Source organism: Mus caroli, chromosome 16 (assembly GCF_900094665.2).
Source record: "Mus caroli chromosome 16, CAROLI_EIJ_v1.1, whole genome shotgun sequence".
Taxonomy (NCBI): Eukaryota; Metazoa; Chordata; class Mammalia; order Rodentia; family Muridae; genus Mus; species Mus caroli.
The window spans coordinates 52,355,952-52,367,972 of NC_034585.1; the positions used below are offsets into that span (position 1 = coordinate 52,355,952).

The 12,021-nt window shown below is 41.9% G+C and overlaps 1 protein-coding gene across 2 annotated transcripts in view; it reads right to left on the reverse strand.

Moving 5' to 3' along the window:
- Window positions 1-12,021, reverse strand: part of Cep97 (centrosomal protein 97) — a 45,033-nt gene that overhangs the window by 7,728 nt on the left and 25,284 nt on the right. Inside the window, exon 11 of one of the 2 annotated variants that reach the window (XM_029470551.1) lies at window positions 8,151-8,649. In XM_029470551.1, the coding sequence (XP_029326411.1) occupies window positions 8,151-8,649 (499 nt within the window). Of the gene's footprint in view, window positions 1-6,636; window positions 8,650-12,021 lie in introns of those variants that run through there. The other variant, XM_021184899.2, reaches the window with a different exon arrangement.

Below are 12,021 nucleotides of genomic sequence, written 5' to 3' on the forward strand. Positions count from 1 at the left end.
AAGAGAAGAGAAGAGAAGAGAAGAGAAGAGAAGAGAAGAGAAGAGAAGAGAAGAGAAGAGAAGAGAAGAGAAGAGAAGAGAGGAGAAAAGAGAAGGGGGGAGGGGAGACCTACTCAGCACCATGCATTGTGGCAGGTGGAAGACATCCAGAGGCCCACCTGCCTATGTCCCAGCCCTCTGTGGTACCACTACAATGTCCGAGTATGTGATGGCAAGATGGGAAAAGGAAGGGAAGGAGGAACAGCCTGATGTGAATAATCTGAGATGTCACCTAAGGCTATGGTGAAGTCCCAATCCATGCTGCCAAGAGAGTCAGACGTCGGTGTCCATGTCTATAGCCCATGTTACTACCAAACAAAGGCTACGTAGACATTTCGGGTCTGGTCTGAACCTTGAGACCATATTGATGTCCAGGACTGTCCAGAATTGGCCCCACCCCTTGCCTGGAGCAGGAGAGCTGGCCCTGGTGGTGTGGACACAGGAGAGCTGATGGGCAGCCAAACTCAACTCCCATCCGGGCCCATATCCAGAGCTTTGAGCTGGCCCACCTCAACATCTACTCTATCTATGAACTGCTGGAGCATGTGAAGGCCTGGTCCTGAAGGATCTCCATGACTCAGGGCAATAACAGGATGTCCGAGAGTAGGCCCGTTGAGGATCCAGTATTGGTAGTGTAGCAGAAGCCAGAGGCCTCCAAACCAGACCAATGACTCATTACATTGGACATTTGCAAGGAAAGGTGTTCAGACACACTGCAGCTGCCACACACAGCGAGATGATTTTCCTTTGTTCTTCTTTCTTTTACTGTTTGTCAGTTTTCTTTTGGGGAGGAGGTTGCAAGGTTGGAAAGCAGATAAAAGGGACAGGGAGATGAGTGGGATGCGGGTGCATGATGGGAAATACACAAAGAATCAAAACAATTTTTAAAAAAAGAAGAAGAAAAGGGAAGGAAAAGAAAGAATATGGAGAGTAGGTAGGTATCATATGCTGGGCACAGGAAAGATCAAGGATCACCAGCCAGAGGACATCCATTCGTGAGTACGAAGGGCAGGCACCTTCAGAGGCTAAGGCATGAGTTAATATACCTTCGACATACCTGTGCCTTTATTCTCAGCTAAAACTTTTTGGTCCTCTGCTGACAAGATGGCTCAGTGGTTACGAGCCCTTGCTCTAGAAGAGGACCTGGGGTGAGTTTCCAGCACCTCCACACGTGGTGTTTCACACTATTGGTAATACTGTGATGCGCAGACTCACATGCAAACTAAACACCCATTTTTTTCTTTTTCTTTTTCTTTTTCTTTTTTTTTTTTTTTTTTTTTTTTTTTTGGTTTTTGAGACAGGGTTTCTCTGTAGCCCTGGCTGTCCTAGAACTCACTCTGTAGACCAGGCTGGCCTCGAACTCAGAAATCCGCCTGCCTCTGCCTCCCGAGTGCTGGGATTAAAGGTGTGCGCCACCACGCTCGGCTAACACCCATATTTTTACACAAGTAAAAATACATCTTTAGAAAAGCAAACACTAAAACCATCATCCAAAAATTATTTATAAAACTTTATAGCACAGGCTGATCACGTGCAGAGGCATTTCTGTCCATGATTTTAACATGATCTAGAGCTAAGCATACCTAAAATATGTCCATCGTTTCTTTTAAATTATGACTTTACACTGACAGTGTTCAGGAATGTACTTCTTTCTGTTTGTTTTGTTTTGTTGAAAGGGTTTTGGTGTAGCCCTGGCTGTCCTGGAATTCACTCTGTAGGCCAGGCTAGTCTTAAACTCAGAAATCCACCTGCCTCTGCCTCCCGAGTGCTGGGATTAAAGGTGTGTGCCACCATGCCCAGATAGGAATCTACTTCTTAACTGAGCACATTTCTAAATGAACTCACCCTCAAATGACTCCATAGAGGTTCCTGGGATAAACTCCCAGTGCTTCTTTTGTGGAGAAAGGACAATGCTTTGGGAAGGACTCTCATGCTTTCTTTCTTTTTTTTTTTTTATTTTTGTTTTTGTTTTTGTTTTTTCGAGACATGGTTTCTCTGTGTAGCCCTGGCTGTCCTGGAACTCACTCAGTAGACCAGGCTGGCCTCGAACTCAGAAATCCACCTGCTTCTGCCTCCCAAGTGCTGTGATTAAAGGTGTGCGCCACCACTGCCCGGCCCATGCTTTCTATATACGATGTCAATACTCTAAATTTTCTGAAGTAAAATTGTTCTAAACTTTATCTACCGATTAACTGTGAGCACAATGAGCTAATCACTGAAATAACCAGATATCACACCTAAATGTATAAAGCTTTTATTTCAAATTAGACAGACTCAAATACAAATGAAGAGCACAATATAAAATAGAAAGCCTTCATAAAACAGACGTCAGCCACCTTAAGTCTTACTGTTTATACTAACATTGAAAAAAAAATCAAGAAATAGTGCAAAATCAAATTATTTTTAAACTCTTCTTGCCGACACTAATGATATTCTGGAACACAGGGCTGCGATGTCGGAAAGTGGTACTGTGCTTGTCTAGCATGCTAGCACCACACACACAAATTATTACAAAACATCCAAAGAAATGTACTAACAAGGCCACTCTAAGGAGTAATGCCCTCTATCCACTAAAATTAATAAAAAGAATTAAAGTCCAGTGCGATTCCCACCCATTAACAAGAAGAAGCGCCTTGTCCTATAAAGACGAGGGTCAGTTTCTCTCCAGGACTATGAGGCCCACCTTGTTCACATGATGCTTAACTGCAATATGGCACAATAGACTTTATCACCAAAATTCTCAATTTAAACGTTTCTGTGCCTATAGTCCCAACTACTCTGGAGGCTGAGGCAAGAGGATCATTTGGGGCCAGGAGTTCAAGACCAACCCTAGACAACATAATGAGACCCTCACCTCAAAAAAAGAAAAAAAAATTGAAAATGTTCCTTACAAACTACTTCTGCTTCACTTCAAGAACAAGGGCGCCACAGCTGGGCATGGTGGTGCTCGCCTTTAATACCAGCACTTGGGAAGCAGAGGCAAACAGAATCTCTGAGTTCTAGGCCAGCCTGGTCTACTGAGTGAGTTCAAGGACAACCAGGGCTTTTTAGACAGACCCTGTCTCAAAAAAATAAAAGTACTATGTATTTAAAGTTAAAAACATAACTACAATAAACTTCTTTTAACACAGATGTGGCAAAATAAAAATATACATTAATCCCAGCACTTGGGAGTCAGAGGCAGGCGGATTTCTGAGTTCAAGGCCAGCCTGGTCTACAAAGTGAGTGCCAGGACAGCCAGGGCTACACAGAGAAACCCTGTCTCGAAAAAAAAAACAAAAACTAAGACAAAAACAAAACAAAGAATATACATTAAACAACCATATAACTGAGCCTCATTTTTCTTTATGAATGGGAACTAAACCAATGACTACTTTCCCCTTCCCACTTCAGGAAAAATATATATTATTATTAGAAATCCAATCTTAATATTTTACATAAAAAAAAACCAAGGGAGATAGTATAATATTTAAAGCTGTATATTCCTGAAAGCATTTATGAAAAGTAGAAGACTTGCCATAAATAGATGACAGAAACGTTATGATGCTTGTGTTTAGGAAATAATCTAAACTAAATCCAGGGAAAACATACACTCGAGAACAGCACCGTATAATCAAAGAACAGGGTTATTTACAAATAAACAACCATGTGGCCAAACATTTTCTAAAACATGCATATATAGTGTCCTATATAGCTAGACATATAAGGGCAAACTATCTGAATACTATCAGCTGTCATGATTAGATCTTTCTCACACCGGAGTGTAAAATTCTTACCATCTGTTGCTCTATAAAAGGCAACATGAAGCATCAAATTCAGTATTTCTTGAGAAAATTTTATCTACTTTGGTCATCTATAAGATTAGCTGTTATCAAATAAATGATTAAGATACAGTGATTCTTTCGTACAGTTTTAACTTTACTATTGCTGTTGATGGCCCAGGTTAGCCCGAATCTCACTATGTAGCTGAAGGTGGCCTTGAACTCTCAGATCTTCCTGCCTCGGCATCCCAAGTGCTGTGACTACAAGCATGTATCACTAAGGCTGTGATGCTGCATGCCTTTAATTCGAGCACTCATTAGGCAAAGGCAGGAGGATCTCGGAGTTAGAGGCTAGCCTGGTCTACAGAGCCACGTCTCAAAAAACAAAAAACAGAAAAAAAAAAAAAAAAAACGAAGTGTGTACTGCCATTTCCGACTGCTATTATTGCTTCATACAAACAATTTTAAGAAAGTCCCATTTGTTTTTTTTGGAGAACATTCATTCAAGGTTCTGAAAGATTTAGCTGTTTGCTACAACTCTGCCATTAAAGGGCCTCTCTTAAAAGCTGTTTTTCCTGTTTAAAATGCAGCAACTCACTCATTCCTGTAAAGATGAACAGAGACGGTGATGGAAAGCTTGAGATATGCAAACATGTTTCCAGTTTGCTGCTGACTACCACAACCTTACACAGGCTGGTTATCATCCCTGGGTTCTGTTTCTTCTTCAAAATAAAATAGTCAGTCCCTGCTATAAGGCCAGCATCTCTTTTACATTGTATAATAATAATAGTGATGATAACAACAACAACAATAATGGCAATAATCTCAAGATTCCTTCTGATTTTCACATGGTATGACGAGTTTTTTGGGGGGAGGGTTTTTTGGGGGGAGGGGGTAGGAGGCTTGGGGGGTTGTTTGGTTTGGTTTGGTTTTTTGAAACAGGGTTTCTCTGTGTAGACCAGGCTGGTCTCAAACTCAGAGATCTGCCTGTATCTGCCTCGCACAGGCTGAGATTAAAGACATGTGCCACTATTGCCTGCCTATATGGTCCGAGTTTATGCTTCTGCAGTAATTCCAAGTGATAATCAAATACTCCATAATATGAGAATGTATCGGAGTCAAAGCAGCACAGCTGAACAAAAATCTCTCATCAAAAAAGCCAAGTTCAAAGTTCAACTTCCCAGACTCCCTAGTCTGTTCCCTTCCCAGCCAGGCTAATAAATAATCCAGAGTCAAATAAATTACTATCTCTTAGTTACATAAGTTACCTTTAAATTATATAAACCAATAAAAATACGTTAGGTCTCTGCCTTAGTTTTCCTACATTCTGGCATATTGCATTTTCACCAATATTCAAGATTCTCTGCAGCTCGAAGCAGGTTACTTCACATTCCCATACTTCTAAACTGAGATAAAATAAGAGAGAGGTAGAGCAGAATATGAATAATTAGCATATTCTGCCAAGTTTTTCACAAAAAAAAAAAAATATGTTGAATGCCATTTTCAGACTAGAAAGCCAGACAAAAGAACAATAAGTTCTGCTGACAGTGTCTATCAGACGAAATGGCTGGATCTGCCATTACTTAAGAAAAGGAAGAAGCAACTATACCAGAACCTCGCTCTGGGACGCTCAACCGTGGCGCTGGAGCCACTTTTCTGAAATCAATGGGCCGTGAAACAGTTTTGGTGCTACCGCAGTGAAATGCTTTTCTTTACCTGTGGGCAGCAAATGAGGCACTTAACTGTAAAAATAGAAAAATAAGAAAAATTCTTATTGCCTATTGAAAAAGGAATAAAAAAGGTAGGGTTGAGGGATGGCTTACAAACACCTGTCAGCTCCAGGTTCAAGGGAGCTGACACCCACCTCTGGCTTCCTCCAGCAGGCACACACACACATAAATACTCTCCCTTGCACATTTACACACACAAATTCTCACACACAAACACACACACTCTCTCTTCTCTCACACACACATACAAGCTCTCACACATACACAGCACACACATATATACTCTCTTACACATGCATACTCTCACACATACACACATATTCTCATACACAAACACAGACACTATCACACACACAAACACACACATACAAATTAAGTATTTGTAAAGAAATGCAAAATTATAAAAGGTAATTATTATTCAGAGTTAACTTTTCAGTTTTAGTCAATCAAGCATTCAATAGTACACATCCATACTAGAGGAAATAGTTTGAACTCAAGACTTGCTCTGTTTATAAAACCCAGAAAACATGTCCTTGTCAAAGGACTCTGGATTTCTGAGAATGAAATGCAAGCCTTCTCAACCTGAGTGCTATGTAGTTATGAATTCAGCTCTCCATAATGTAGAGCTGTTCTTCTCAGCAAGTACCACGTGGTCCTCAACTCTATTCTGGAAGGACCAGAACTTTTGCTTTTATATACTTTCAATTAAAGGGCTCTAATGGCTTTAATAGAATAATGGATGATATTAGCACCTACTTTTAGAGAACTGTCAGAATTTTAAAACAGTTGCTTGTCCACAGTTGGAACAATCAGATCTGTGCTGTGCTATTTAATGACAGCAGAACATTCTAAGAGATATAATGCCAAGCCCCTAAATGTCACCTTTGATTGACAGGTAGCCCTTCACATTCAAACACAATATTATTATTCCTGAAGATTTTTTTTATTATTTTCTTTTCTTTTTTCTTTTCTATGGTTGTTGTTGATGCTGCTGCTTTTACTGTTTTGTTGGGGTTTTTTGGTTTGTTTTGAGACAAGGTCTCACATGGAGCCCTGGCTGACCTGGAACTCACTAGTAAACCAGGTTGTCCTTGAACTCATGGGAGCTGCCTGTTTCTGCTTCCCAAGCACTGGGATTAAAGGCATGTGCCACCAAGCCCAGCTTGATTGATCTTTTCTTAGTCACCAGTAAATTGTCCTTCAAATATGGCACTTTTCAGAGATTAGATAAAAAAAAAATTCTTTAGGAAAAAAACAACATTTGCAGTCTATCAGGATTTTAAACGTTCTTCACTAAGGGACAAAGGTCACGAGTGAAATAAGGACTGAGACACAGCTCCATGGGGCAGAATTTACCCAGTATGCACAGGGCTGTAAGTCCTGTGGTCCACAGACACACACACACACACACACACACACAGTGTAGCTTTGGCTCTTCTGGTGAAGTATATATAGAAATAAAGCAAGAACATAATGATGAATACATATTGATTTCTTACAATCTATTTCTTCCCAAAGTACTGGCACATAAATGTCAATAGCCTAAAAGAGTACATAATGAAAAGAGACATTTGAGCAGCATGGTTCCAAGTGACTAACTCTATGTCTCCTTTCTCCATATCAGAGGGAAAGATACTTGCCCAAGCAAGCTTGATCTTAATCCTGATGGAACACCTTTCTTCAAAACTGATCCACAAATTAGCTAATGTTGGTCATGAGGCAATTTAATCACCCACTTAAAAGTCTTGCACTAAAAGATCTGGGAGTTAGGTGAGCAGCTCAGTGGCCGGGCACATGCTTACCATTCTCCAGGCTCAGACTTTTAACTGCCAGCACGCACGCACGCACGCACGCGCACACACACATGCACACACACACACATGCACACACACACACATGCACACACACACACATGCACACATACACACATGCACATACACACTAAACCTTATTCTCCCTAAGTGTTCTTATACAAGAAGACTTTCCTTAACACAGAGGGTGGAAAGCCACGGTTTTAGTCCAAGGAGACTGCCTGGGAAATTTCACTTGTCCATAGCCCTCACCCTAGCCGTGCCTTACATATTCCATCCCTGACCATGTGACTAACAAGAGCCAAGTTCTTCTACTTAAATCACCAAAACTACTGCAAGGAACTGTTCCTGAAAGGCAGTACGGATGTAAAGGAAACATTATTGGTATAATTATTAAGAAATAAAGTGCATATGCCTTTTAATATCAATATTGTTTAGTACAGTAGTACAATGAAAATGAAGATGTAGTTCAGTAGCTAATATCCAAAAAGTGTGGGACAAGGATACAAGTTGTATATAAATAATAACAAAATGGGGGAAAGGGTAGCTCCCCTGCAAAAGAGACACTTGAAAACATAAGAAAATCGAATTGAAATTCGGGTCCCCAGTAAATCAGACAGGCTGCACACTCACATGCAACCCCTGAAAGGCAGCGTCACACTCCGGAAGCTGCCCTTGGGCTTCTTCGTTTAACTGACAATTCTCTGGCGTCTGGCTAATTTCATCCTGTGAAGTAGAAGCCACTCTATGACTCTCACTGTCAGAGGAGGCGTCTAACCTTTCCGGAGAACAAGCGAGGTGACGCTTACCGTCTCCTGCCACATCGTCAGAATCGGCCGCCTCTGCGGCATCGTCCAGCTGCTGGACCGAGGTTAAATACTGTTGGAGCAATGTGTTGTCCTGCTCGCTGGCTGAGCTCTCCCTACTGCAGTCACTGTGCTCCTCGGCTGTGGCCTCTGAGTCCCGGTCTTTGATGCATTTCACCGTGTCAGCGGAATTCCCCAACACGGAGTTTTCGCTGCTTTCTACCGAACTCTTTTCAAAATCCAAAGAATCCTGCAGACAGGGAACTTGCTCTGTCAGGGAGGAGTGAAACCCAGAGTCGGGAAAGTCTGGCGCTGATCTCCCTTGCGCAGCTTCGTCCTCAGCAACGAGCCAATCCGAACTCTGATCCGAAGAGGGGTCCTGATGTTGTGGAAATAACGGGGGCTTGGGTGACACCAGAGTGCTTGATATAGGAGGCCCATCAGTCTGCCAGGAAGCCAGACGCTGTTCCACTGTCTGCTGCCAAGCTTGTAGAGATCTTACCTGGAAACCAGGACACACAGTTTTAGTAGAAAGTAAATAGCCTGTCTTTTTAAAATGTCCAGAGCTTTCCCCCCACAGAAGTCCTGCAGTTGCCTGCATTCATTACCCCTCCAACCCCTTCACAGGGCTGACCCCAGCCTAATTGGGCAGGCACAGTGTTTTATGTCCTTGGTAGCAAAGGGTAATCCCCAGCACGAGAGGAAGGCCATAGCAGTTCTGCTTCAGGGGAGAAATACGACAGCATCTTTCTTACTAACAGGTCGATAATGTGCAAAATATAGACAACATCTAGTCGATAAGGGCCGATTAGCACCTCTGAGTCTAAGTGCATCTTCTAAAATCAGTCTATTTTAGGTATAGATGCAGACATGGGGTTTCCAGTTATTTTAAAATGTAGTATTTATAACTTTCTAAAATGACTAAAAATACCCCAAGTTCTTGACAATATGACCCTTAATACTTTAAAGTTACAAAAATAATTTGAATTTTTTACTATAAAAATTGCAAGCTGAGCGGTGGTGGTGCACGCCTTTCATCCCAGCACTTGGGAGGCAGAAGCAGGCAGATCTTTGAGAGTTTGAGGTCAGCCTGGTCTTCAGAGTGAGTTCCAGGACAGCCAGATCTACACAGAGAAACACTATGTCACAAAGCAAACCAAACAAGCAAACAAAAAACAGCAACAACAAAAAAGCAAGGGTGGGAAAGGACTCAGCAGTTAGGAAGACAAGCTATTCTTGACTGTGCGAGCGCAGGTCACAACTGTACACCCACGCAGCAGGTCACATGGTCTGTATCTCCAGGTCTGAGGCTTCCACATCCACTTGTGGCCCCAAGGGCACCATACACACATAGGTCACATGCATACACTCCGGCAAAACACCCCATACCCAGAAATTTTTATTTTTTTTAATTGCAGCTGGTATAGTGCTTGCCTAGCATACACGAGGTGCTGGTTCCCAACCCCAGCACTACATAAATCAATGGGGCACACCTGTAATCCCACCACTTGGGAGATGCAGGCAGGAGGATCAGGAGTTCAAGGTCACCCTTAGCTAGAGTGAGTGTGTGGCTAGCTTGGACCACATGAGAACCTATCTCAAAAATAGAGTAAGATAAAATAAAATGAACTAGATGAAGATAGCTGGGGAGAGGAGAAAGCCAAATAGGGAAGTTTTAGTTTCACTTTGACTACTCTCCAGGGGAGGTTCTGGTCTGTTTTTTATAGTGAGACAGGTTCTCACTATACAACTCTGTGCCATCAAGGTACTTTCTGATAGTAGTCTAAAATGTATCTTTTCAGATTTTTTTTCTATATATTTTCAAATATGTATAGTTTTCATATATATTTTCAATTTTTAATTTTTCTTTAGTTCTGGAGGGGGGCACATACAGCCTGTAGGAGCTGGTCCTTGCCTCTCATCATGCGGTCCCAGGGTCCAAACTCAGCTTGGCTAGCTTGATGGCCTACAGCTTCATCCAGTGAACTAGCTCACTGGCCCTCAGAGAGCTCTGAAAACAGTGCTGCTCAACCTTCCTAATGCCCTTTCATACAGTTGCTCGTGTTGTGGTGACCCACAACCGTAAAATTATTTTCACTGCTAATTTGTAACGGTAATTTTGCTACTGTTCTAAATTGTAATGTAAGTGTCTTAGCCAGGGTTTCTATTCCTGCAGAAACATCATGACCTAGAAGCAGGTTGTGGAGGAAAGGGGTTATTCAGCTTCCATTTCCGCATTGTTGTTCATCACCAAAACTCAAACAGGGCAGGAAGCAGGAGCGGATGCGGAGGCCATGGAGGGATGTTAACTTACTGGCTTGCTCAGCTTGCTTTCTTATAGAACCCAGGATTACCAGACCAGGGATGGCACCACTCACAATGGGCCCTCCCACTCTTGATCACTAATTGAGAAAATGCCTTACAGCTGGATCTCATGGAGGCATTTCCTCAAGGAAGGGTCCTTTCTCTGTGATAACTCCAGCTTGTGACAAGTTGACACACAAAACCAGACAGTACAGTAAATGTCTGATATGTAGAATACCTTATATGCAACTCTTGTGAACAGGTTCTTTAATCCCCAAGGGGTAGAGACCCACAAGTTTTAAACCCAAATGGATGTTGAATTCTACCTTTTGAAGTTATTATTTAGCATTATCCTGAGGATCTTTCCAGTCCATATTCCTACTTCATCCATTTTAATTATCCCATAGTATTCTGTAGTACTGTTGCTTTCTGTTATTTTTATAATTTAACCAGTTCCTTACTAATGGTAAATTTAAAAAAAAAATCTTTAAAATTATCTTTTAATTTTATAAGTTGTATATAATTATAAAAACTTATTTGTTAAGATATGTCTAAGAAATTATTACTAGAAGTTTTTAACAGAGCATTTCAGTATTAGTAATACTGTTATTTTTTAAAGTTTTTTTTGTTTTGTTTTTGGTTTTGTTTGTTTTTTTGTTGTTGTTGTTTTTCGAGACAAGGTTTCTCTGTATAGCCCTGGCTGTCCTGGAACTCACTTTGTAGACCAGGCTGGCCTCGAACTCAGAAATTTGCCTGCCTCTGCTTCCCGAGTGCTGGGATTAAAGGCGTGTGCCACCACGCCCGGCATTTTTAAAGTTTTAGAGTACTAATAAAACCAAAGCCTCAAAATGACTTCAGTCGGGGCTGGTGAGATGGCTCAGCGGTTAAGAGCACTGACTGCTCTTCTGGAGGTCCTGAGACCACATGGTGGCTCACAACCATCTGTAATGAGATCTGACACCCTCTTCTGGAGTGTCTGAAGACAGGTACAGTGTACTTATGAATAATAATAAATGAATCTTTTAAAAAAAATAATGACTTCAGTCTCTGCCCCTCGCAGGCTGAAGCACTCAGGAGAGCAGGCCTGGTGGAGGGGCATGGGTGAGTAGTGGGAGCCATGTTGTCTCTCCTGGGAAAGGTGCATGATGTTCTGGGAATGCCCTCCTGGAGGCAAGGCCCTTGGAGCTGTTCTCCCACCTGGCAAGGCCCAGTGGGAACGATATCCAGAACGTCTGCTTCAATCCTAGGGAGAGGGGGCCTTGACTCTTGCTTACTTAAAAGTTAAGAAAAGACATGACTGACCAAGGCCTTTATAAATCCCTTACTAGATGGTCTCAAAAACTGATCTGTAAAGAAAGACGAGGGGTCTTGGAAACATCAACTACTTCTGAGGACTCAAACCTGCCAGTATATGGAAGAGACAGAACGTTTAAGACCTATTAAGAGAAGATAGAGCCTAAAGTGGCAGGGCCTAGAGGTCAACAGTGCATTCTCAGGACAAGTTAGTTCATTCTCAGGACAAGTTAGTTCATTCTCAGGACAAGTTAGTTCATTCTCAGGACAAGTTAGT